Source organism: Salvia hispanica, chromosome 4 (assembly GCF_023119035.1).
Source record: "Salvia hispanica cultivar TCC Black 2014 chromosome 4, UniMelb_Shisp_WGS_1.0, whole genome shotgun sequence".
Classification (NCBI taxonomy): Eukaryota; Viridiplantae; Streptophyta; class Magnoliopsida; order Lamiales; family Lamiaceae; genus Salvia; species Salvia hispanica.
The window spans coordinates 54,016,092-54,043,738 of record NC_062968.1 but is presented as its reverse complement, the minus strand read 5'-3'; the positions used below and the strand labels follow the sequence as shown (position 1 = coordinate 54,043,738).

General features: G+C 35.7%; 4 protein-coding genes and 2 long non-coding RNA genes across 9 annotated transcripts; 1 reads left to right on the top strand and 5 right to left on the bottom strand.

Moving 5' to 3' along the window:
- Positions 1-1,436: 1,436 nt before the first annotated feature.
- LOC125222394 lies at positions 1,437-8,253 on the bottom strand. Its single transcript, XM_048124971.1, has 3 exons — positions 7,362-8,253; positions 2,978-3,285; positions 1,437-2,003 (listed from the first exon to the last, which is right to left on the bottom strand). Exons 1-3 carry the CDS (start codon positions 8,201-8,203, stop codon positions 1,648-1,650), a joined length of 1,506 nt encoding a protein of 501 aa, XP_047980928.1. The 5' UTR covers positions 8,204-8,253; the 3' UTR covers positions 1,437-1,647.
- Positions 8,254-8,364: 111 nt separating this feature from the next.
- LOC125222395 (tRNA-specific adenosine deaminase TAD3) lies at positions 8,365-11,911 on the top strand. Of its 4 annotated transcripts, none has more exons than XM_048124972.1 (10): positions 8,365-8,468; positions 8,976-9,087; positions 9,191-9,242; positions 9,323-9,396; positions 9,773-9,894; positions 10,183-10,265; positions 10,338-10,434; positions 10,923-11,336; positions 11,454-11,566; positions 11,703-11,911. In XM_048124972.1, the coding sequence occupies exons 2-10, from the start codon at positions 8,985-8,987 to the stop codon at positions 11,866-11,868; spliced, it is 1,224 nt and encodes a 407-aa protein (XP_047980929.1). In that variant the 5' UTR covers positions 8,365-8,468; positions 8,976-8,984; the 3' UTR covers positions 11,869-11,911. The 4 variants fall into 4 exon arrangements, with proteins under 4 accessions (XP_047980929.1, XP_047980931.1, XP_047980930.1 ...); XM_048124974.1 differs by lacking the exon at positions 8,365-8,468 and adding an exon at positions 8,480-8,512; XM_048124973.1 differs by lacking the exon at positions 8,365-8,468 and adding an exon at positions 8,601-8,768.
- Positions 11,912-12,745: 834 nt separating this feature from the next.
- On the bottom strand, positions 12,746-13,416 carry LOC125219360. Its single transcript, XR_007176118.1, has 3 exons — positions 13,173-13,416; positions 13,033-13,104; positions 12,746-12,961 (listed from the first exon to the last, which is right to left on the bottom strand). It is a non-coding gene; the product is annotated as an uncharacterized LOC125219360 (long non-coding RNA).
- A 2,752-nt stretch (positions 13,417-16,168) lies between these two features.
- LOC125218928 lies at positions 16,169-16,729 on the bottom strand. Its single transcript, XR_007176048.1, has 2 exons — positions 16,490-16,729; positions 16,169-16,413 (listed from the first exon to the last, which is right to left on the bottom strand). It is a non-coding gene; the product is annotated as an uncharacterized LOC125218928 (long non-coding RNA).
- Positions 16,730-20,191: 3,462 nt separating this feature from the next.
- On the bottom strand, positions 20,192-20,804 carry LOC125223846 (uncharacterized N-acetyltransferase p20-like). Its single transcript, XM_048127144.1, has one exon. The coding sequence runs from the start codon at positions 20,778-20,780 to the stop codon at positions 20,271-20,273; it is 510 nt and encodes a 169-aa protein (XP_047983101.1). The 5' UTR covers positions 20,781-20,804; the 3' UTR covers positions 20,192-20,270.
- A 4,487-nt stretch (positions 20,805-25,291) lies between these two features.
- Positions 25,292-26,404, bottom strand: LOC125224396 (uncharacterized N-acetyltransferase p20-like). The gene has a single exon (XM_048127792.1). The coding sequence runs from the start codon at positions 25,873-25,875 to the stop codon at positions 25,348-25,350; it is 528 nt and encodes a 175-aa protein (XP_047983749.1). The 5' UTR covers positions 25,876-26,404; the 3' UTR covers positions 25,292-25,347.
- Positions 26,405-27,647: the final 1,243 nt, after the last annotated feature.

Genomic DNA, 27,647 nt, shown 5'->3' with positions numbered 1-27,647 from the left:
ACAAATTCTAATATTTTTAAGATCGTATACTGGTAGTTTTGGAACTTTGGAATTATAATGGATTGCATAAGTCTCACTGGTATATGCTGATTTGCATATTAGTATTAGTATAAGTTAAAATTAAGGGTTATTACCGCTTAAATATGCAACTTTGGGTGTATAATGATTTTTTCCATAAATTTTGAAATGAGTATTATCATAATTATTGTAGCGATTTTCGTAAAAATCCATATTTTGCCCAAATTTAATCCTGCGTGACAAATTAGAATATCGAGGACAAATCACACGATGAGAAGAACATTGTCATGCGTAGAATCTTTATATATTGTTGTTTCATTATGATTTAAAAGTCATAATTACGCGTCCTTCAATGAGATTTAAGGTAGGATAACAACTCATAAAAATCTTTAGGAAATTAACAAAATTAAACACTAGAATTCTTGCATTGTGTAAGACGAACATTGTGGCGTCGTTACGTAGTCTGAAAGGGCAATTTCATGACATGGAATTCACTCAATATAGACCACAGAGAATTGTTATCTCATTTTTTAGTCCATATTACTATCTTTTCCACAAATCATTAGATTTTTTTATTGTGGTTTTGTTAGTTATGTCTATGGTGACATGTCATTCGACATAGTACAAATCTACAGATACCATATATTTCTGGTCCAATAAATTTAAGCATCCCACATTTTACATATCCAGTTGTTACTATTTTATTTAATTTCATATTTTATACCACTATTTTGTGTCAACAAGCATAAAAAGAGGAATAAATTTGGTTGGTGGATATATTTTTGTTTAAGAGAATGAAGATGTGTAGGTGGACCGAGGATAAATGTGTATATGAAAAGATCCTCAATCAATTAATACATTGAATTGTAGAGTAGCTCTTGAATAATAGAAGCTAGAAAATAAAATATAGCCTAATGAGTATTACTACATTGCAAGCGACGACCATAGCGTAATAAATTAGTCACATATTTTGTTAAATTATTTAAGTCATTCAATGTATTATCAATTGTAGACTTTTCTCTCTATGCCAAAATGTCAATTCCCTTTGAAATAGAGCCATATTAATAAGTAAATGCCAATACAATAGACAAATCTATTTTTATTTTCTTAAGTACATCAAATAGTACATTTTATTGAAATACAATTTTATTCTTAATTAGTGACTTAATTTATCCATAGAGGTGTAGTGCAAAAGCCGTACCTAGTAAATTTGAAAACAAATAAGCTAGTAATATAATTTAAAATATGCAAATAGTGAACTAAGTTCCATGACTACCCAATCCATAGTTTAATTTGGATAAGTAAATAAAAACAATAAAATAGACTAGTCTACCATACATGCTTTGGTGGGCTAAATAAAATCCTTCAAATATGTAACATCATTTTAATTGCTTGCCCAAAGCAAACACTATTAAAGATAGTCAAAAGAGAAAAAATGAAGTTAAAATTTGGACATCAATCTTTGTTCAAGACGAGCAGTGTTATACTTGAATACGGCAAAGAGTTACCAGATTACAAGCAATTCTTGCTTCTTGTCATCATCTCCAGTCACAAATAATTTCATACATAAACTGCATCATAATGTAACGTAAAGACGTGTGGTACCTACTCACCGGAACGAGACACGGATCATGTGCGATGTGTGAGCTCCCGTGCACTCACGATCGAGACCTTCTTCTTGAGCTCAAACGTAATCTTGTCCAGATCGGCAACAGTAGCTAGATGCCCATAAAACACCCTCTTCTTCTCTCCGGTTCTGGGATCCAATTTCACGAGATTCGGGTTTTTCTCGTCGTCCTTGGAAAGTGTTAGGGGTTGCAGATGGGCCCAGCTCTTCCGCCCTAGTCTCTGTCTCTCAAAATAATCAGCAAGCCTCCGAGCCTCCTTGAGCCCCGATTCGTCACCTGCGAACTTCACTGCGTGCATGCCAAGATGGCCTTCTCTTGCAAACAATGACATCGACTTTCCACTAGTGAACCCAAGATCTGAAAGACACAAGTGAAAAAACTGGCATGAGGATCCCTATACTTCGTAACCATAATTCAATTCGGTCGTCAAGACATATCAATCACAATTTGATACCACATAAAGAGAACCATGCCACCTACATAAACATAATATTACGCTTTAAAAGAGGAAATGATAATATATATATTCCGTAGAATACATCCTGTTGATACCGTAGAAGAGACGGGGAGTGGGGGTTCTAGAAGAAAGCTAAGAGGTAAACATATTTTTGACCTCCATAAGGATCAGAATTGAAATAAAGATGATTACACAGACTAATAACTTAGCAGCAAGTATAAATGCATATTGGCCAGCAACATGAACCAACAGTTCATTTCCATCCCCAAATCTAAGAGCAAATGCAGATACACAACAATGAGATGAAAGTGTTATAGAAGGGATACCCTCTTCACGAAAGTGGTCTATATGGTAAATAGAATCAGACTATGATCCGACACACCAACTCGTTGTTCTAGTATGTTCTAATGCTACTACTATAAATTAAGAAAATCAGCAGGTCATGCCAGAGACTGATGATTCTGAATCAGTAAGTATATTTTAGTGCTTCCACACTGAAAAAACGAGAGCCATATAGCCCTAAAATGGAAGATACATGACAGTAAGTATAGTTCATGATCACCTATTAATTAATTGGGTGGAGGTGGTGGAAACAGTTTGTAGATCTGAATTCACTTAGGTAACCACCAGTCTATAGTTCCTCACTGATACAACTATAATTGTGACAAACTTATTCAGGTCACATAAAGTTGTAACTTACTAAGATGTAAAACAGCATAGATGATGATTCTTCTAGATGAAGAGAAAAAACACTTTATAGAATGCTTTACTACTGTATAGGCAAAACCACTATTGATTAGCCACCAAAGATGACAAATAGAAAATCTCATTCACGAACAGATGAAAACCGACAGAGAATGGGAGTGTGCGATACCTCTAAGCATACTATCCATTGCTCTGTTTCCTAAACCTTCCATGCGTCCTTCGCTATTTTTTCCCGTGATGGTATTATGAATTAAAACAGTAGGCGGCCACACAATCAGATCATCAATGTTTGCTTCTGCATCATTAACAGAAAGATTCTGATAGGCTTTGGAGTTATTAGGTTGCGTCAAATAGTTCCAGCCCATTAGAATGCACAAAGCCTTGTGAAAAGCCAGATGATCCACAAGTGAGCCAGCACTTTCCGAGTTGTATGCATGCATGACAAGACTGTGCACGTCTGGAAAATCTTTCGAAGACCTATATTTCCATGTCAAAACCGTGTAGTCGCCTCAGACACCGGGACAAGTCAAGAAAAATATCAAGATAATACGATGGTAAATTTAGCAATATCTGCATCTGGCTGGAGAATTCAAGTTGTGTTCAAATTCCAGCAGATACAATTTTACTGCTGGAATTTTATTTTTACACCAATAAAACAAATTGGAATATTCACGAATTTTCACACACATACAACCTCATCAGATATTTGTCACTGTGAGGAACAATGTTTGACATACATTGCATCTAAAAATTTAATCATACTAAAGGTACTCAACCATATGCTGACTGGTTTAACTTACAAGCAAGGAATAGAGAAAATAATATGAGAACCTAACCAGTACAATATACATCTTGATATTAAACTCAATATCCCTGACCAGTGGCATCATCACAAATCACTTACAAGTTAAAGCCTACTATACAGCCAGTCATACCGGTCAAGCCACAGCTGCATTGACAAGCACATAAATCATTCAATTGAGGTTTAGGCACACAGAATAAAGATTAAAGAGGCAGCAGGCAGCCTTTGCAGTCACTCAATTCCTATCTCAACAAGGAGATATCTATGAATAATTTGTCAGTGCTAGTAAGAAAAGTAGTAGGTAAAATTTGTGAGCTAGAAGCAAAATAAGATAGCTGGAGGAAGAGATAGTAAGACCTAATTGTGCACTCAATCAACTTTAAAGTCTTTCTGAGGAATCCAAAGCAGTAAATCAGTTAGATATACTAATACAATCCTAATCCAGTAAACAATGATCTCTGCATCGTATGCAATGGCTTTGTTAATTATCCTAAGATACAAATCCAGATACCTTTAGGAATACAGACCGATTAAACAATAGAAAATTTAAACACAAAACTACTTCATTATATGGCATCACAGAGAATTTATATTCTTGCACCGGCACAGGCACTACATACACAAATTCGAGTAACTCCACTGTAAAATAAAAGAGAAGAATATACGGAACATTCATTTGGAAGGATCATAAGATGTAACCGAATCTATAATTCTTGAGCTTAATAAGACAACAAAGTAGGAACCATAAAAAATAAATTCATTTGAGTAGAGGCACTAGCCAACTAGATTTTGTATCAAAATACCACCATGTTAAAATCAAAGGTAGAAACATGATACTTGGAAATTTCCATATATTCATGTATGGTGAAAGCACCTAATATACACAAGAATCCTAACTAACTAGGAAAGCACTAAGTTTCTCTAAAAGTTATACCATATAGACAAATCTAATTATAGCATGCCTCTAGCTTGTTATAAAGATGATCAAACCTAATTCCGATGAGAATTATGGTGAAGATGTCTCACAATTGTAGTTCTGTAGAGTCACAGAGTGCCAGTAAAGGTGATTTATCTGTCAACAGTTCCACTATCACACCTACAAGAATCCTTAGTTGCTCTTTGGAGAGCATAGTACGATGAAAGTTGTAACTGTGTTGGGAGGGGAGTTATTGTCTATCATTGCCCTCTACAAATAGAATCAGTTGGGGGAATGAAAGGCGGTAGTTTACCCTGCGGCGGATGTCATCGGTCCGCTTATCTCCAATTCATGAACTTAGCCGATACTTAAGCTATATAGTAGCAGCAAATTTTTCGGATCCGGTGGTTCGATCTATGATTTATCATTCATGGATGATAAGATCCATCCATTTAGCAGCACCTTAGGAAGACAGCCTTATAGTTTATAAGGGTGTCTTGGAGTTAACAAAGTACAAAAGTCGGGATCTTGCAGAAAACATATTTCTATTCAAAGAGTGCATAAATGCATGGATAAGCTTACACGACAATTTGGGATTCATCTAATTTGAAATTTCATTTTCTTTGGGAGGTACAGGGAAGGAAAAGGAATTGGAGTGTAATACTGTAATCTGATAAGAAGACATCAGATGACAGATGATATTTGTTAAGGCTAGGAAGTAACAAAGCTGATACCCCTTTTGCACCCAAGATATCCTAAAAAGATACACTCCAAAGACTTGGGATCCAATTTGGTAACGTGAGGTCTAACATCCCGAACAAAACAAACACACCCAAATATCCTAGGTTCATTTGAAATATAGAGATTTAGAGGGAAAATAACATGAAATACTAGCATGTTGTGGAGACATCATCAACTCAAGAGTGTTTAGGAACTTGAATCCTAAACAACAGAGCCCTGACTGTTTCTGTTTCATGAAGATGTCTATTTTCTCTTTCAACTAAACCATTTTGGGGAGGTGTATCAAAACATGATGTTTGATGCAGAATGCCATTATGCATTATATAAGAGCAAAGTTGTTCAGGCAAATACACCTTAGCATTATCACTTCACACTGTTTTCACAGGAACATCAAAATTGAGATCTAATTTAAGCACAACTGTGAATATCGTGGGCAAGTTTTTTATAGTGATGACATAGTCGACAGTGAGGTTGAAAATAAGCAATGGGTCCTGTATATGCTGTTGACTCGGGAATTGCATATCCAAAATGTAGAGGCTGCTGTATGTTAAAGAGTCATAACAGAACTAGGAAAACACTAAGTGGCTCTAAAATTACACCATACATACAAATCTAATTCTTACAAGCCAAAAATAACTCAAGATTCAGGTAACAAGATTGGTGTGAATTGATTCCAAGAATATGTTGAATCAAATTACTCCAACCTATTCTGTAATAAATATGAAAGGCACGTGCCTAGGCAAGAGAATAAATGAGTAAAAGGCTAAGATTGGCACTGAAAAACAAATGATCAGGACTTGAAAAGCATCATAATCTACTGTGTAACCACATAAGGTTGGCTTAGTACAAAAGAGCAAACAAAGTCCTGCAGATATTTATGTCAAAAAATGAGAAATAATTTAACACTTCTGGCTAGAGAAAGCAACCAGAAAGGAATCAAGAAACAAATACTTTGAACAATATAGGAAGACTGAATAAAACAATTCTGAAGAGTGAGACTGTTTGCAATTGGCCTAACAGTATAGGCTTTTTGCAAGTGGACGAAAAGTATAGCTGTTAGTGTACTAGACTTGGAGTAGAATTGAAAAGAAAGCACAAAAATCTAAGCCTTAAAATATACGATTCCTTGAAGGCTATATCGAAGGAATTTGCAATCAGATCCAATATCATATGCCAGTATCATGGAAGTGGTCATGCAAGGAATGGAATTTGAAACAAAAGCAACTAAAGTTTGAAACAAAAGCTCGATCCATAGCACAAGGCATGTCTCATCACTCATAAGACAGGATCCAAAGTGTTAACTCACAAAAAAGTGTCATCCTTGTAAGAGTAAAAGCTTTGAAACTCTGCCATGCTGAAATTTTAATCATTGTACTTAGACAAACACCCGAGAGTGTGACAGACACTATTAGAACTAGGATAGGATGCTTGACTATAAAGTGGAGCTTACTGCTGCAGCATGGTCTCAGAAATCAGAAGTAGAATATGAAAAGATTCAACAAAACATAAACATAAGGTGTAGGTGAGAGATCTCTGTCTCATCCTTCAGAAGATTTAATCAGAGTAGGTCGTTACAACAATTAATATCAGATTATCACCCCACACCAAATTTAGAAGCGCTAGCTAAGCAAGCCTATGAAATTGTAATGCAATAATAAAGTGTTTCCTGCACATTGCATATATTCAATTATGTTACAAGGTAATCTTTAATTCCTTTTAGTAAAAAAAAAGAAGCACTATCAGTCAAAAACTCTCAACAGATCAAAGCTTCAAACAAGCATGAAATAAGATATTAGTCAAAGAAAATCGACCTACATAAATTCAGATACACCTGATAAACTTTGTGAACTTCCAAACTAGCCGAGCATAACAATATCTAAAGTGTCTAGAGAAACACCATAAGCCACTTCGCTATTGCACAATAATCTAGCTATTGCTCCAAAATACTATCAAAAATGTACATGAACATGTAAAACAGATACTTGAGTCACACAAGTCAACTAAGAGCATTTATGATCCAAACAATCAGGTCGAAAAAGCAGATATTACTAAACAAACAATTGCAACTGTAACCATAATAAAACAACATCAGACCTGCGACAGGCAAGACATGGTAGAGGCCCCTGTTTCCCGTCCATCAAAAAACTCTTTTTCTGATTTGGAGTCTCAAAAACCAACTTCACAAAATGCAAAAATGCCACCTTCAATGCATTCTGATCAACCTCACTATGCCTAAGCTTGCTCGAACTCCCCTCATTATATCTCATGGTCTTAGCAGCTCTCATATCATCACCTCTTCCCAATCCGTACCCAACACTGGGGCCCGGCCCGTTCACATTACCATACTGCAGTAGCTGTTGCCTTTGCCTATCAAACCCATCATCCCTTCCGCCCCTCTCATCTTCCCCAAACTTCCTTTTCAAAGAATTCTCAAGTCCCACATTCGGATTCCGAGCCCTACCATCAGGACCTAGGAAATCAGGGCTCATCGGAAAAGGGGGGCGATCAAGCCCGAATTCGCTCTGTGCAATGAATCCGGGCCGGTGTGCGGGCCGCGGCATATGAGCGAAATTCTCATAATCAGGGGGCAAAGCGAAGTAAGACCGCACGGAGCCGTCGGCGAGGACGATGCTGCGGCGGTCGAGCATGTGAAATCCATAAGATGGGGGAGGTGGCGGATCGTTGAAAGGGTAGACCGAGCTCGGCCCTGCTGCGGAATTGGGATTTCCGGGCCTTGGAGATGGGTTCTCAGGCCCCGGCTTCGGCGGTTGGGGCAGGGGCCTATTGGAAACTTTGTTGTTCGGAGCCGGAGGGATTGCGGCGGGGTTAGGAGAGGGTTTGGATTTGGAGGAAGCGGCGGCGGACGACTCCCATCGGGATTTGCGGTGGTTGGAGGGGGCGGAGTGGGGAGGTTGGGGGGCGTTGCCACCTGGCATGCTCACGCCTTTTTCTTCTTCCAATCGACTGAAATCTCTGTGTTGGCTTCTTCTATTTGACAATTCACGACTACAGTAATCCAAATTAAGAAAATAAAATCGTGTGAAATCTGGGATTTTTTATTTTTTATCAAAAAAAAATTCAAAAAATCAAAAATCAAAGTACTTTTCCATAATTCTCTAAATTTAAAATCCCTAAATTTAGCAATCTAGAATACTCATTGTCAAACCCTTTTCACTCCGAAGCTACGGCTGCATAACTCCGGTACCCGATTCTTCTCTCTTCTCTCTTCTCTCTCCATTTTTCATGTAAACGTATCACTTTTTGCCAGTTGAATTCTTAAGTTGATGCTATCATTCTTTGTTTCGTTTACTTCTTGAAACAATCATTCTATTTTTAGTTACTGTTTCCCTTTGTTTGTATCCTTATGCAGAAGTGCAGAACTCCTATTTTTAAGAGCTACACAAGCAGTGTTGTGTTATTCATTTATCGTAGGCCGACTTGCAAGATTAGGGTGTATGCAATTCAAATGATTTTATGAGCTATTGAAGCAGTATTATTCATGTAATGTTGCTTTACTTGCAAAATTAGGAGTGTATGAATGGTTTTAGGAGCTATAGAAGCAGCACTATTCATGTAATGTTGCTTGACTTCGCAGATTAGAATGTAGCACTTTATATGTTTTCGAATCGCTAAGACCAACCTGCTCAGCTTTTTAATAGCAGCTTATGCTGAAGCTTTCAGTAATAGGTGTATATGTTTTAATCTCAGAGCCAGAGGATGATGGGAAGTGCTGAAGGAAAAACTGTAGGCTCATCAGACTGCTGGGAAATTGTTCACATTCCTGAAAAGCCTCCGATTTGTCCCGACCACCAGCCTACGGGTATATATTTTTGTGATTCTTTATACTGGTTGGAATATATGGGATGATTATATCGTTTTCTTTGTTTGATTGGGCTTTATTTCTTTGTATTCTGTATATGCAGTGGATGTACTGGCTTCCGCAATTGATGCTAAGCATGCAAATACTATAGTCAGGTGTGCTGGTTTGGTTCATAAATTAGTTACTTTAACCTTATATTGATATGTTGTTTATTTTATTTCAAATTTGTGTCCAGAAAGCTAAATCATATAGCTCCCCTGGAAGGCCTCCGCCATGTGAAGCGCATAAAAAAGACTTTTCTTGATGGAGGTAGTTGCAGGTCTTCTATGTTACTTTCTTTGCTAAATTGCTTTTCAATTTTTATTTTTTCATTCATAATTTTATATGCAATTATACATAGGGGGATCGGACTAGTGGTTAGTTTTGTCAAAGTATATGTTATGCTACAAGTTAGTTCATTGTTGATGTAGTTCAACTGTATTTACTCAGAATACTGAAATACCAAGGAAGTAATGTTTTGGCTTTTTGAGTAGGGATGCATGTTCATAAGGCCAAGGAGAAATATGATTATCACATCCTATGCACGCGGAGTACTTAATTACTTTTCCATATATTTCTTGTATTTTCTGCTTGATCATACAGATATTAATATGTATGATCTAAGACAGCACATTTACCCTGACAGGAAAGAGTCAATTATTTGTGATTTTATGCATGGATCATGGAAGCAATGCTGAGTCTAACTATATACCAGAGGATGTGCTGGGGCTTATGAATGCGTACCAGTTGAGTACTTTCACTACAAAAGTGGGTCATCGTTTTATCATCTTAATCGATGCCAGTTCCTGTCTGAACAATTCCATGTATCTAAAATCATAATACAACCTGCCATGCATGCTGATGCAGTTGAATTACATTGCACTCTACAGTTTATTGTTAACATTTGAAATCATTGAAAGAGATATTTTGTTAAATCAACTTTCTCAAAATGCTATGGTATCTCGTTACTCATGTTTCAAATCTAAGTCATTTCATTGTAAGCATATGTTCCCGTTTACATAAATTTTTTTGCCAACGCCACCCTGATTGGTTTAGGTATGCAAATATGCCGCAACAACAAAAGAAGAATGGGAAGAACAATGCAAATTGTGGCCAACTTCCTTCCATCCACCTACATTGTAAGTTATTAAAGATATCAACTAATAGTGCTTTAACATGAGCTCGAAGTTCTAAGTTTCTTCATGTAACAGCAATATTGATGGCATAACTGGATTCTCGGAGGCGGATTCATTATCTATTCTCAAATTTATGAAACATGCAGTTAACATGGCGAAATCCGGCGCTTCGGTATGTTCTGATCTATAATCCTATACTAAATGCACACCAAATGCTTCTTTCTCTTCCAGCCTGGCAAATTTTATGGTTTCTCTCGTATATCTTGTTCGCATAAAAAAAATCATCTTCTTAGCTCATATTTTCAATGAAGGAATTCCTTGCTAGTTTTTATACCTAGAATTTAAATCTGAAAGTATTATGTTTATCAAATCTGAAGTGTGAACGTATCGTACTTGGTTGGAGCCAATTTGCAAAGTAATATGCCACTGTTTTGTCCAGTGGGAAGAAAATGGCCTTGTAGCTCTATACTCTGATCTTGTTAATGGAGGAGTAGGCATTATCATCTTATTGTTTCTTTATTTTTATTTTATCTCTGGTTTCATATCCTCCTTGTCTTCTCTTCCTACCGTTTATTGACCTTATAATTTATTACTCACAATTCCTTCTTTTTTATTTTCCTTCTCTAGTTCTGATTAGTTTAAGCTCAATTTTGTTGTCAGCTTGTCAATGCTGCTGTTATAGTGGATCCTTTATCAGGAGAAACCGTTGCTAGCTCATGTGATGAGGTCTTTTATCCTGGTCCTAAAGGTAGTAGCAAGGAGTCATGCTGTTCTAAAGATCACGAAACAACTATACAGGGTGGCCCTAACGAAATGGGAAATGATTTATCATCCAATGAAGCGAAGCAATCATATATGGAAGTCTCTTGTTTACATCCTTGGGGATGGCTCGAGCAGCGATTGCATTCGAATTCGGATTCTTGGCATCCTTTACGACATGCAGCCATAGTGGCAATCGAGGCTTCTGCTGCAAGAGACAGACATCTTTTTCCTATGAACCCACAAGGTGCAGATTGTGTTCAAGAAGATCAGAAAGTGCTAGCCCCAACCGGCTCTCCCTTAAAAAGACAAAAGGTGAAGATGACCAATGCTGTGTTTGGCTGAGCAAAAGCTATCTGAAACCTACTTACTCCATCTTATGTTTCTTGTGGACATTTCTCGACTTTGCTCAAATGCTATATTTTATTTCAGGTAAAGAATGATGAATTATCAGATTGCAACATGAATGGTTCCAGATATGACCCAACAAGGCCTTATCTGTGTACTGGCTACGACATCTACTTTGTGTGGGAGCCGTGTGCTATGTGAGTACTCTACTTGCTATAGCCTCTCTCTTACACAAACAAACTTATCTCTTTTGTGTATGTGGGGCGTTCAATGTAGCTTTAACCTCTTCTTTCGTTGATCACTTTCGTTTCTCTGACCATTCTCTAACTTCAGGTGCTCAATGGCGATTGTGCATCAGAGAATCAGGCGAGTGTTCTATGCTTTCCCAAACCCAAACGACGGCGCTTTGGGAAGTGTCCACAGATTGCAAGGAGAGAGGAGCTTGAATCATCACTATGCTGTTTTTAGAGTCATGCTGCCTAAAGAGATCCTTGATTGATGCAAGATTTGCCTTGTATTAGTATTAATTAGTAGTACTACCTCAAAATGAAGAGGGAAAATTAAAGAGTGAATTATTTTGGATTGTAATTTTCCTACATATATATTGTAAACCCAACTTAATTTTACAATAAATTTGTAAACAATCATTAATGCTTTACTTCGATATATACTTACTAACTTAATCTACTAATCACTCGTTTGGTATCCAACAAACGCCCTAAGAGGAAATTAATGTTTATTAATATAGAATTTGTAATTAATCTTATCTTGATAGTAATAAAGAGAAAAAAGATATTGTGCTATAACTTTTAGCTGCTGTTTTACATGTCAACACATTTGGTTTAGCTAATTCTTCATAATTAAAGTTGGCATTGTTAATTAATCATGCCTCAATGTTTCTCTACGTCATATGCAGGTTGGCAGAATTTAATTTGTAATTCCTCTGTCCGCCAATAGGGAAAATAGGTCTCATACTCATTAACTCATTGCATTCACATTTAATTAAAAAATTAATATATACAAGTGGAGTCAATATACTACTACTAACTTTTTCCACTCATTTCTTAACATTTCCTATTCACGGACGAAAGAAGTATTTATTTTTAATTCCTTCACTTGGCTACTAACATGTATGCAACTGTGTATATATTAATCATCACTCTTTCCTCAACAAATTTATCATTGCAACCATCTTCCGTTTCTTAAATTCAGGTGTCACACCTGGATAATATATAAATACGTTATATGCATATTCAATACTTAATTGCATAAACATATATATACACTCCTATTTAGACAAGCCATATCCCACGTTTTCTGAAATTTTGATGTAGTTTAGTTGGATTAATAAAATACTATGATGTTGCAAATTTAAACACAACAAAATGAAAAAGTTTTATTAGCAAGAGAAGAAAGTAGCAAAATAGTGTGGTACAACAAAATGAGAATAAACATAAAAATCACACAAACAATACAAGGCAAGATATGTATAGATGAAATCAAGGCATGGAAAAGAAGGCAAGTGTAAATTAACAGCACACCCAAACTTATAATTAAGTTGAATTGAAGTTGGTCCTTGCATGTTAGATCCCCTGCCATCAACATTTCGAAAGTCAGATGAAAGCTGAGTTGGAATGATCAGTATTATATTTGCAATAGTTACCTTAGTCGTCGACTTCGGAAGAATCGGCCGGTGGTGCTAGTTCTGGTGCTGGTGCTGGTGCTGGTGCAAGAGCTGCACATTGAGAGAAAACATTAAGCGGAAAAAATGGTGATAGATTTAATTTGGATGAAGTTCCTTACTCTCGCTCTCGCGCATGCTCTCGCATAGGCCGGGAGAGGGGAGTGGGATGTCGCATTTGCCGAGTGTGATCCTCACATATGCAATTTCGCTTTTGTCGCTATTGATAGCCTCGCACAAGCATTTCGGGCGTATCGCCAGTTTGATTATACTTATATCTAAGCAGCAGAGTGAGCGGCGTCTGATGCATAATGGCACGTTCTTGATTATGGTTGTGCATTTGCTGGATTGGGCCGTCGCCATGCCGGCCAGAAGGGCCACGGCTAGAATCACGGCGATGCCTATTGAGATGTGTCTCTGTCCCATTTTTGTGATCAAGAGTTTGGATTTGGTCATGGGGTTCATATTTTAATCAATTCAATGCTTATCGTGGGATACATGTCTTTCTATTTCTTTATATTTCATTCACATCACATGTCTTTCTATGTAGTATTAACCAGTTTGTCAATGCATTTCTTAAATCCATGTGTCACATGGATAATATATACATGTTATATTCCATTTTATTATTATATCTTGTTGCAAGTTAGAACCAATTTTAATGTACTATAGAATAATAGGAGTATTTTGCACAAGTTTGGAGCATACATTTAGGTAAAACCCTGATGCCTTTTGAAACATAATTCTTTAGTAGTGCCCTTGTCTTGTCAATTTTATATACGAATCTCCTAAATAAATTGCTATTTAGATATGTCAAGAAGCTTGCTATTATATAATATTCTCTTGTCTCTTAAGAGTATCCACAATGTGTGTGTGGAAGCCCTTTTTTTTTGAAAAAAATCATGTATTTTTTTTTAATCTATGTACCTTTTTTTTAATGAAATGAATGAATTTTCCCGTATATGTCTCGTAAATTTAATTATGTAATTTAATCATAAATTTTATTCCGTAATTTAATCGTAAATTTTATTCCGTAAAATGTAGTTATTTTTGAATTATTTTTATTGCGGCTGGCCTATGCTGATGTGGCAGATGGATTTTTAGTGCTGCTGTCGTGGCAGGGAGAGAGAGTGGCTGGCCTATTACCATTGTGGATGCTCTAATTAGTATGCATTTTTTGTTGTTACGAGTTTTAGAGCACAATTTATAACCTAAAAGAGAGATAGAAATTAATAATAATTTAAATATTGTTAGTTAAGAATGAGTCCCAAATTTCCAAAATTAGAAAGTGCATATCCTTGTGGGATGGACTAAAAAGGAAATAACAAACAAAATGCAAAGTTTGTGATATTTTAGACCTATTTTAAAGTTCGTGGGAAATATCAAATTTGGCCAAAGTTCATGATTTTAGGCTACTTTTGGTACACAAAATTAGAAATGAATTAGAATTGGAGTTCTATGGAATTGAATTCTAATTCAATTTCAAATCCTATGTTTGGTAAAATATATGAAATTAAATTTGAAGAATTTGTGCATACATTGTACACACGCTACACACAAAATAAACACTCATACACAATTTACGCAAAATACGTATACTATACGCAAATACACACAATTCACACTCTACACACGCTATATACAAAATACAGACACTATACACAATAACAAACATTCCACACTCTATACATAATACACACACTGCACACAATATACATACACTACAAACACTACACACGCTATACACAAAATACACATACCGCACACAATATACACACACTGCAGACAATATACACATATACACACATTGCAGACAATATATACACACTGCACACACACTATACACAAAGTACACGCACTGCACACACTATACAGAAAAACACATTGCACATTCTACATACACGGTATACAAAATAATCACACTATATACAGTATGCACACACATTATACACACTACACAGAATTTACACAAAATGCACACACAATTCACAAACTAAAATTTCAAATTTGATTTGGTTTTGAGTTTTTTTATTTGGTTCAATTATACTCCCTATGTCCCATTAGAAATGAAACGTTTTCCTTTTTTGGTTTGTCTCATTAAAAATGAAATATTTCTAAAAATGTAAACAATACTCTCTCTACTTTTTCTTCTATCTTACTTTACTCTCTTTTCATTAACTCACAAAACAACACTACATAAAATTTTGTGCCGAAAAACAAATGTTGAATATTTAATAGGACGGAGGGAGTATTTTTTTGCAAATTTCAGTTTTTCGATTCAACTCGGATCTGGAAAAAAAATCCAATAATCGGATACTTGAAACGTGTGTAGTGTATGTGATTAGTGTGTGAAAGTACTGTATGAAACAATAGTTCTAGTCTTCTAGATGGCTAGATGATTTATTGATGTGGTTTCCCTTTTTTTGGATTGTAATTTTCCTAAATATATATTGAAAACCCAACTTGGTTTTACAACAACTTGGTACTACTTCTTAAAAGCGCGCACACACATTGAAGAGTAGCTAGTGCTATACATGAATGAAGACAAGAAACATAGATGTTGTTTTACATTCATAAGTCATTGTACTCACATTTAATTTAAAATTAATATACACAAGTGGAGTCCATATACCACTAATTTTTTCCACTCACTCCTATCCGCAAACGGAAAGATTATTTATTTATTATTTTCCTTCACACGGCTACTAACATGTATGCAACTATGTACTCATATTACTAATCATCACTCTTTCCTCAACAAATTTATCATTGCACCCATCTACCGTTTCTTAAATTCAGCATGTCAATGCATGGATAATATATAAATACTACATTATATGTGCATATTCAATGTTTAATTGCATAAACATATATATGCAATCAAATTTAGGCAAGCCAGATAAGTGCAAGTATAAAAAATGAATAAAAACAAATATCCCATTTTATGATCGTGTTACAAATTAGAACCAATTTCACCACGTTTTAATAACCAGCCTCTCGATCTTTGTGAAATTTTTATGTAGTTTAGTTGGATTGATGAATTTGTGGGCATCAAATATGCATATCATGTTGCAAATTTAAACACAACAAAATGAATATGTTTTACTAGCAAGAGAAATTGGCAAAATAGCTAGTGTCTTCACTCTTCAGCCATGGTACAACAAAATGAGAATAAACAGGTATACTAAGTACATAAAAATCACACAAACAATACAAGGCAAGTGTAATTAACAGCACACCAAACTTATAAGTTGAATTGAAGTTGGTCGTTGGAAGTTAGATCCCCTGGCATCAACATTTTGAAAGTGAGATGACCTTAGTTGGGGTCGGGAGAATCGGCCGGAGGTAGTGGCAGTGCAGGAACTGGCCATCGAGAGAAAACATTAAGCGAATGAATCGAAAAAATGGTGATAGATTTAATTTGGGTGAAGTTCCTTACCCTCGTAGTCGTTGTCGTTGTCGTTGTTGTTCTCGCTCTCAGTCTCACTAGTCTCGCTCTCGCATAGGCTGGGAGAGGGGAGTGGGGTGTTGCAGTTGCTGAATGTGAGCCTCACTAATAAAGTTTGGGTGTTGCTGATAGTGACAGCCTCGCACAAGCAATCCGGCTCTGTCACCACCAAAATTAGTTGTAAGCAGCAGACTGAGCGGCGTCCGAGGCATACCGGCAACCTCGTGAATATGGTTGTGCATTTGCTGGATTGGGCCGTCGCCATGCCGCCTAGAAGGGCCGCTGCCAGGATCACGGCGATGCCTATTGAGATGTGTCGTTGGTGTCCCATTTTTGTGATGAAGAGTTTGGATTTGGTTATGGGGTTCAAATAGATAGATAGGGGTTCAAATAGATAGATAGGGGTACATCGATATTAATCAATTCAATGCTTATATATCGTGGGATACATGTCTTTCTATTTCTTTATTTTTCATTCACATCACATGAACTATATAGTATTCTTAAATCCAGGTGTCACATGGATAATACTATATAAATGTATATTCTGTTTGTGGGTTGCGTTAATATGCTAACTAATTTACAGTAATAACTAATAACATTCAATATTGTGTATTAAAATTATCAACTCAAAGATATAATTATATTAATACAACATGTAAATTTAAAATGTCAACATAAAACATAAGTTTATCAACACAAGAAGATTGATAATTTTATATAGGTGTGTTGATGTTTTTAACATACAAAATTGATATTAGTCATTAGTTATTACCGTAACTTAGTTAGTATTTGATCACACACCTTCCGTTTTATTACTATATATATCTTATTGCGAGTTAGAACCAGTTTTAATGTCTCGGATTTTGCACAAGTTTTGGAGCATAGATTTAGGTAAAAGTAAACCCAAAAGTTGAATGATGTCTTTAATTCCCGACATTATTCTTTAGACGTGCCCTTGTCTTGTCAATTTTATATGTGAATATCCTAAATTGCAACTACCGATATATCAGGAAGCTTGCAGATTACAATACTCAACTTTCCCTAAAAGGGTCTAAAAAGTTAATTGTATCACGTTATTGAATGTGTATTATGTATGGTTCAACATATTGAATTTCTAGATGGATAATTTCATAATTATGCGACAGCGTTACAACTTAATTTTAGATGAATAATCATATAATTATGAGTCATGGCAACCGAACGACACCAAGTATCACTACAACAACAAAAAAAATGTATTAAGGATGTTTTTTTAATGCAGTTAAGGACGCTAATTTTTATTTCTAAATATACCACCAATGCTTTAAAAAAACGTTTTTATCGTTGGTGTCCCAACTAAAATTAGAGGACACAAATAAAAGCATACTAAAAAGATTAATTAATTAATTTGTCTTGAATTTAAGAACATTTTCTTTTACATTCTAAATTGTTGTTATTTTTTATAATTTTCCAACGCAAGTAATTTCGTCTCAATTTTTATTTCCTTAAAAATTTAAGTTTATTGTACTGTATAGGACATATATAGTATATCCAACCAAGGCAATACGCATCTTCTATTTTGAAAAGAATATCAATATTGAGCATCTCAGTTTGGTCTATCAATGTCTTCTTCCATCTTAGGCCTCTCGATCCATGCTTAACAAATGAATCAAGTGGTTCTTGATGATTTGGTTTTCCTTTTAATGAGTAAAAGAAAAGACCAATTTAAACTCATTGGATTTGGGTTGGTTTTCATTTTTCGTCATTTTCTCGTTTCCTCTTTGTTTATTGCTCCCTCTCGTTTTTTGTCATTTTTCCCCGGAAATGATTTTGCGCTTATATGTTAGCCAGACTCACATAAAAACTAGTACGATCGAATATAATTTTTAATAATTTAGCACAATGATGTCGTGTTATCCCTATTTTTTTGCGTTTAGAATTATAAAATTGTTTTGAAATCATTGATGTACTTTCAATTTCTATAATTTTAATTTTATAATCATGGCATAGTGTCACTTAGACAAGAATATAAAAATTCAAAATAGTTTCTATTTTCTGAAATTTTTACGTAGTTTAGTTGGATTGATCGATTTGTGGCCATGAAATATCATGCTGCAAATTTAAACACAACAAAATGAGTAAGTTTTATTAGCAAGAGAAGAAAGTGGCAAAATAGCCATGGTACAACAAAATGAGAAAAAACATAAAAATGACACAAACAATACAAGGCAAGAAGTGTGTCCTTGGATGTTAGATCCCCTGGCCTGGCATCAACATTTAGAAAGTGAGATGAAAGGTGAGTTGGAAATTGGAATGAGTATTTGCAACAGTTACCTAATTAGTTGGGGTTGGGAGAATCGGCCGGAGCTAGTTCAGGTTCAGGTTCAGGTTCAGGTTCAGGTTCAGGAACTAGGCATTGAGAGAAGGCATTAATTAAGCGAATGAATGGAAAAAAATGAATTTGGATGAAGAAGTTCCTTACTCTCGCAATCGCTGGGAGTGGGGAGTGGGTTGTTGCAGTTGGTGAGTGTGGTCCTCACCGATCTAGTTTCGCCATGGACGAAAGTGAGAGCCTCGCACAAGCAATGCGGGTGTATCGCCAGCTTGATTAGATTTAAGCAGCAGATTGAGCGGGGTCTGTTGCATACCGGCAAGCTGTTGAATACCATTACGCATCTCCAAGATTGGGCCGTCGCCATGCCAGCCAGAAGGGCCACGGCCAGAATCACGGCGATGCCTATTGAGATGTGTCGTTGCTGTCCCATTTTTGTGATCAAGAGTTTGGATTTGGTTATGGCTAGGGTTCATATAGATATATAGGGGTTAGATCGATATTAATCAATTCAATGGTTTTAATTCGTGGGATACATGTCTATGTAATTTGTTTATTTTTCATTCACATCACATGAACTATATAGTATTAACCAGTTTGTCAATGCATTTCTTAAATTCAGGTGTCACATGGATAATACTATATAATTGTATGTAACTATGTATATTCCATTTTATTATTATCTTGTTGCAAGTTAGAACCAATTTTAATGTCTCGGATTTTGCACAAGTTTTGGAGCATAGATTTAGGTAAAAGTAAATCCAGAAGTTGAATGATGTCTTTAATTCCCGACATTATTCTTTAGACGTGCCCTTGTCTTGTCAATTTTATATGTGAATATCCTAAATTGCAACTAGGATATAACAGGAAGCTTGCAGATTACAATACTCAACTTTCCCTAAAAGGGTCTAAAAAGTTAATTGTATCACGTTATTGAATGTGTATTAGGTTTGGGAATACATATTATGTTTGGTGGAACATATTGAATCTTTAGATGGATAATTATGTGACAATGAGTTATAATCACCTCGTCCAACTAAAATAATCTCACAACTTAATTATAAATTGATAATCATATGATTATGAGTCATGGTAACCGAACGGCACCATACAAGGATTTTTTTAGTGTAGAAAGGCACTAATTTATGTTTCTTAATGTACCACTAATGGTTCAAAACGTCCTTATTTTTGGCTACCCAATTAAAATTAGAGGACGCAAATAAAAGCATCCTAAAAAAATAAAAGATTAAGTTAATTTGTCCTTACTTTAAAAACAATTTCTTTTATATCCTAGATTGTTGTTGCTTTTTATTATTTTTCCTATGCAAGTAACTCTGTCTCAATTTTTGTATCATTAAAAATTAAGTGAATAGGAAATATATCCAACCAAGACAATATGAATCTTTTCTTTACAAGAAGACTACATCATATCTCTAGAGTAAAGCAGAGTAAAAGTGGCTAAGGAAGAAGGCTGAAAACAATCATATCTCTAGGTTTCCCCTTGACAACATCATACTTCCTGAGCAAGCCTTCCCTCACAAATCCAGCCTTCTCTAGAACCTTCTGGGACCTTCCATTCTCGGCATCCACAAAGGCCTCGAGCCTCTGCAGCAGCGGCCACTCCCCGAATATGGTGGAGCCCACAATCCTCACCGCCTCCGTGGCAACCCCTTTCCCCCAGTGCTCGTGTGCCACCACGTAGCCGAGCTCCGCCGTGCAGCTCCGGGTGCCAGAGCCGGGCGTCACGGAGATCGAGCCCACTGCTCGATCTCCGGCGCAGATGGCTCGGTACCAGGGGTGGGGGATGGCGGTGTTGGTGAGGAAGTGGAGTGCTTCATCTCGTGAAGAGTAGGAATCCCAAGTGCAGAAACGGGTGACTCTTTCATCACTCGCCCACGCCATGAAATCATCCATGTCTGATATTTTTAAGGGCCTAAGATTGATTTTTTCATCTCTGTTTTCAGCCATATTTTTGGTGATTTGTCACTTGGATTATTTTGTTCTATTATGTGTAGAATATAAATAAATCAAAGTGTTTTATTGAATTTTGTCATTTTGTGTCGGCTATAGAGTGGTGGCCACGGTTCGAAAATAATTTAATCATGTTTATGACTGATGTTGAAATTTAGTTTATAAAGGGAGTTTTTTATGGAGGCAACTGTGTAGTGATTAGTTTAGGACAGGAGTATAAAAATCATATTGTACATAATTGCTTGGTTCACCCTTTATTAATTAAGAGTATACTGCAGTATATTATATTTCATCCTTTCCAGTTATTCATAGACAAATGGCCTAAAATAAATAATGAAAATAACATAGCAAACATAAGACAAACTAGAAAAATTCAATTGGATAAATCTATTTGTGTGCTTCCTTGATTTCCTTTATCCTTCTTGTTTAATTGATCTTGGAACTCTTGGGTGTCTTGTTTAGACGAGAATATTGAGAAAAATTTTTTATAACATTCTATGGTAATGTAAAATGAAATGATATACTAGTATTTAGGTTTGTGGATCAATAATACATTCTATGGAGTATTAATAGAGCATGTAGTTCTTATATGGTTTACAGTACTGTTATATCTTCTACGTAACATTTTTTTTTTTTTTGGTAAAGAAAGCTGGGCACAATCCAGAAAACTGAAGAAACTATCACAAATAAGAAACACTTAATCTATCATGTAGTAGCCAAACATTCATATCCGGTGGAGGGCCATCAATAACATGAACTCCTTTATGAGCGTTATACGCATAATGGGAGAGGAAGTCTGCAGCAAAATTGTCTTCTCTATGCACATGTTGAACTACCACCGACTCAAAATCTTATCATAAGCCACGCAACCTCTGCACAATATTCTGGCGGTTAACAGTTACCTCAAAATGCCCCATAATCATGGCAACTCCAACAGCACTACCACTTTCCACTACTAGCTTCCGGATGCCCAAATTTTTTGCCAACTGGACTCCATGGAAGAGACACCAAATCTCTGCCATCAAAATTGAACAAACCCCAACATTAGCTACAAACCCAGCCCTCCATGCTCCTAGCTCATCACGGATAAGACCTCCCCCAAAAGCAAGTCCAGCTCCCCCTTTCAAAGACGTATCTGTATTTAACTTAAGAAAATCCATATTTGGAGATCTCCAGCTGATCATAACAGGCAATTTAGCCACTGCCGCATCCAAATTATCCATTATCCTAGCTGACTCCACTATCTTAACCAAATTAATGATCTTACTGATAGTTCCAGTCAGACTTTCCCGATCTTTTTAAATATAAAGTTACATCTTTTCTTCCACAACTGCCAACAACCTATTCCAAACACCGTCCGCCACCTTACTCCACTGCCCATCAAAACTTTAGAGCTAATATTTCGAATAATCCACTCCTTCAAATTTATAGACACGTCAAAGAAGCTTTCAACCTCGCCATATCCCAATAGACCTTTCCACGTTTTTTCTGCATCACTACAGTCACGTAGCATATGTAAGCTACTCTCAGACATGGAGCCACATATACTACATGTGCTTGAGCTGGAGATCCCTCGCCTTGCTCTCTCCTCATTGACCAAAACTCCGTTGTGCAAAAGTAACCACAAAAACATTTTTACTCATTGGGGGCCATACCAGCTCCACACTCTCATCCATGGCAAGGCAGCTCGTGAGTTCTCTGCTCCCAAACCTGCATAGGCGGATTTAATAGAGAAAGTTCCAGAAGATGATGGACCCCAATAACACTCATCTTTTCCTTGCGCGTTATCTGGCGGCATTATTGCCACTATAAGATCGAGCACTTCACTTGGCAACAAATGCTGAAATTTCGACCAGTCCCAACCATCACTCCCTACAAAGTAATCCACAGTTTTAAACAACAAGTACTCGGGAATCTGTTGTGTAGCTACTTCAGAGAGAGGCTCCATCAAATTCGGAATCCAACGGTAATTCCAAAACTGAACAGTATTACCCGCTCCAACAGTATTAACACAATAAGCAAAGTACTAAATTTGAAAATCGTTTATATTCTTGTCTGAAAACATATGAACTCAATCTAAGCATTTCAATTTTCAGGAAAACAATTGTCATCCAATTTACAGAAGCTAATCGTTCTTGCAAATACTCCTACGATTTTTCATACATGAAACAAAAATCCTATATAAGTGTCTCTTCCTCGGTTCCTCTAATTATATTTTTCTTTGTAAATTTTTTTTACTGACCAAGGAAGAGGAGCCAAAAATATAATCGCTTTGATTTCAACAAAATAATGTACTCCATAGTTTTAGTTTCATTTTCATACATAACATAAATTGTATGTATGTATATACTCTATGGATATATATATTACAAAAACTCAAAATGTAGCACAATAATTAAAACTACATCAAATCCACAAAAATTAAGAGATAATTGACTATGGCATATGGATTGGACACTATCATAAATTCGCTCATGTGTATATTGTTGTATACATATTTTTCATGTCTCGTCGAAAATTATTATATATATTACCATCATAAAATAATTAACGATCAATGCACCATATTATTAACAATAATACTTGATATTTATATTTTTTATTTAATACGTAATATCTTATATATAAGAAACACTAATAATAGTAGAAACACTAATTTGTTCTCTTAACAATATATGAGTACATTTCTAAACGTTTCAGGTGGAGGAGCATGATGGTGATGGTGATGGTGATGGTGGGGAGGAGGAGCATGTTGGCGATGTGTTTTGGTGCGTCATGGGGAGGAAGAGCATGGCGGCGGCCGTCGCCATGCCGGCAACCTCTTGAATATGGTTGTGCATTTGTTGGATTGGGCCGTCGCCATGCCGCCCAGAAGGGCCACGGCCAGAATCACGGCTATGCCTATTGAGATGTGTTGTTGGCAGTGGCGAATCCAGGATTTCTTACCTGGGGGTGCGAAAAACAATTATAACCAAAATTCTTCCGATCTTCTAATCACAATTTAATCGTAATTTTTTTTTTATGATAAACGTCATTGTAATATAGAAAACTAAAAAAGATAAAAATAAATACAGAGAATTAAACAATGTTTTATAAGAACAAATTAAATATATTAGAAGTAATGGATGTAAAAGAAACAAAAGATAAAATAATTATATACTTTCAAAAAATTAAAGTACTTTACAAGGAAATAGACAAAATAAAAATCAAATACAGTTGCAAAATAATTATACACTAAATGCATTATATCGAATAGGAATACAAGAAAATAATGAATAGAAAAAATAGGCTAAAGAGAATAACAATATGGATGAAATAGTGAAGATACTGAAAAGAGAAAATAAATGAGTAGATTGGTACTAGAAAATATAATATAGATTAGAGAGGATAAAAACATTGATAAAATATTCACTTGAAAGAGAAAATACTGGTGCTGAAGATATTCGAACCCGTGCCACGCAGATGTGCAAGGCTACCACCAACCACTAGACCACTGACACTACTTTGTTTTGGGGTTACACTCGTACCCTCTTGTTCTAACGTAGATCCGCCAGTGGTTGTTGGTGTCCCATTTTTGTGATGAAGAGTTTGGATTTGGTTATGGGATTCATATAGATCAGGTACATATTAATCTTTTTAATGTCTTTTGTAGTACTTTGTTTATTTTTCATTCATATCACATGGCTTCCAAGATGTAACTATAATCTTAACCAGTTTGTCAATGCATTTCTTAAATTCAGGTGTAGTATATAATTGAAGGTATATTCCATTTTATTATTACTATCTTGTTGCAAGTTAGAACCAATTTTAATGTCTCGGATAATAGGAGTATTTTGCACAAGTTTTGGAGCATAGATTTAGGTCAAAAGTCGAATGATGTCTTTAACTTGAAACAGTATTCTTTAGATGTGCCCTTATCTTGTCAATTTTAAATGTGAATATCCTAAATTGCACTTGATATATCAAGATGCTTGCATATTACAATAGTCAACTTTCCCTAAAACGATTTGAAAGATTAATTGTACTATATCACGTCATTGAATATGTTATATTTGGCTAAACAGATTGAATCTCTAATTGGATAATTTTGTGACAATGAATCATAATCACTCCGTCCAATTAAAATAATATCACAACTTAATTTTAGATGGATAATCATATGATTATGAGTCATGACAACCGAATGACACCATATATCACTACAACAAAAAAAATATGCTAATAGTGTTTTTTAATGCAGTTAAGGATGCTAATTCGTGTTTCAAAATGTTCCACTAATGCTTCAAAAAACATCCTTATTGTTGGTGTTCCAACTAAAATTAGAAGATGCAAATAGAAGCATCCTAAAAAAGTAAAAAAATGTTTATTTGTTCCTAATTTAAGAATGTTTTCTTTTATGTCTTAAATTGTTATTAATTTTTACAATTTTTCAACGCAATGCAAGTAATTGAGTCTCAATTTTTGTGTTCTTTTTTTAAGTAAGTTTTTTTTGTAGTGTATAATACATATATATTGAAAACCCAACTCAATAATATTACAAAAAATTAAAGCAGAGTAAAAGTGGCTAGGAAACATGACCAGAAAGAAGGCTGTAAACAATCATATCTCTAGGTTTCCATTTGATAACTTCATACTTTCTCAGCAAGCCTTCCCTCACAAATCCAGCCTTGTCTAGATCCTTCTGGGACCTTCCATTCTCGGCGTTCACAAAAGCCTCGAGCCTCTGCAGCAGCGGCCACTCTCGGAAAATGGTGGAGCTCACAACCTTCACCGCCTCCGTGGCAATCCCTCTCCCCCAGTGCTCGTGCGCCAACACGTAGCCGAGCTCCGCCGTGCAGCTCCTGGTGCCAGAGCCGGGCGTGACGGAGATCGAGCCCACGACTCGATCTCCGACGCAGATGGCTCGGAGCCATGGGTGGGGGATGGCGATGTTGGTGAGGAAGTGGAGTGCTTCATCTCGTGAAGTGTAGGGTTCCCAAGTGCAGAAACGGGCAACTCTTTCATCACTTGCCCACGCCATGAAATCATCCATGTCTGATATTTCTAAGGGCCTAAGATTGATTTTGATTTTTTCATCTCTGTTTTCACCCATATTTTTTATGATTTTGATCTATCTCTGTGTACGAAGGATATAAATAAATCAAAGTGTTTTATTGATTTTTGTCATTTTATGTCGGCTATAGCTTGGAGTGGTGGCCACGGTTCAAAAATAATTTAATCATGTTTTACGACTGATGTTGAAATTTAGTTTATGACAAGTAGCCTAAAATAAAGTAATGAAAAATACATAGCAAACATAAGACAAACTAGAAAAATCCAATTGGATAAATCTATTTGTGTGCTTCCTTGATTTCCTTTATCCTTCTTGTTTAATTGATCTTGGAACTCTTGGATGTCTTGTTTAGACGAGAAAATTGAAAAAAGTTTATAACATTCTATGGTGAATGTAAAATGATTTACTAGTATTTAGGTTTGTGGATCAATAATACATTCTATGGAGTATTAATAGAGCATGTAGTAGTACTTAAGGTGTTATATATACTGTTATATCTCACACATAAGAAATTAATTAACACAATAAGCAAAGTACTAACTTGTTTTCTGCAACAACGGATACATTTCAAAAGTATTCCGGTGGAGGAGCATGGCGGCAATGCTGGGGCGGGGGAGCATGATGGTGGTGTTGGGGTGAAGAAGCATGGCGGCGATGCTGGGGAGGAGGAGCATGGTGGTGTTGGGGAGGAGGAGCGTGGTGGTGGTGTTGGGGAGGAGGAGCGTGGTGGTGTTGGGGAGGAGGAACGTGGTGGTGGTGTTGGGGAGGAGGAGCGTGGTGGCGATGGTTTCTTGGTGATCCATGTTGGTGGTGGTGGTGTTTGAGGGATTCTATATTCTATAACAACTCATCATCTTCATTATTTTCATTTTTATTATAATTCAATGCATCTTCATCTAAATCACGAGCGAGAGACAGGGTCATCCAAATAACCAAAAATCCAATGAGTATCAAGAGAGAGAATGTATGAGACGTTTTATTTGTTGATCAGTACTGAAGAAAATCTATGATCTTTTATAGAGGATGTGAAGGGTAATGTATAAGTTTGTGGTGTGCGTCAATGATATTAAATACAAAAAAATTTACCATTAATGCTATTTTCTCTATTTATTTTCAAATTTATAAATGACAATAAGGTAAATGTACATAATGCTAAGATTTTTTGCTTTCCATATATAATAATTAAGTAAATCCACTGGATTTTGAAATTATGCATATGGGGAAGTGTTATATTGCTAACTCATAATTTAATTGCTAACTATAAATAAATAATAGCCATTAGATATTCAAGTTAAAGGCTTAGATCATCAATCTCTAAATGTTAATATGATCAATGAAAAACGTCAATAAGGCCATAGGATTAATTCCAAAAAATATCTATAAGAGTATTAATGTCAATTAACTACATGTTTAGTTAGTTATAACTAACTTTTAAAAGAAATCTCAAAACTTTAAATTCATATAACATATATCAAATTAAAGATAATTTCATAAGGATTCCAACGATATCCTACATGCATATGTTCCGACGTCAAAATTTGAAAAAAATTTCTTTAATTTCTTCGTACAGCAGAAATGTCAACATACTATATAAAATCTGTCAATATAATATATGTAAAATTATAATATAAGCATTGTGTTGACATTCTCAAAGCATTGTGTTGATATTTTCGAAACAGTATATTGACATTTTCATCCAAAACCCTAATTTGGACCACACGTTTTCTAAAATCCTATAACCTTAAATTAGTTGTAGTTAACAATTAAATGATGAGTTAGCAATTGATCACTCTCCCGTGTATATATCAATG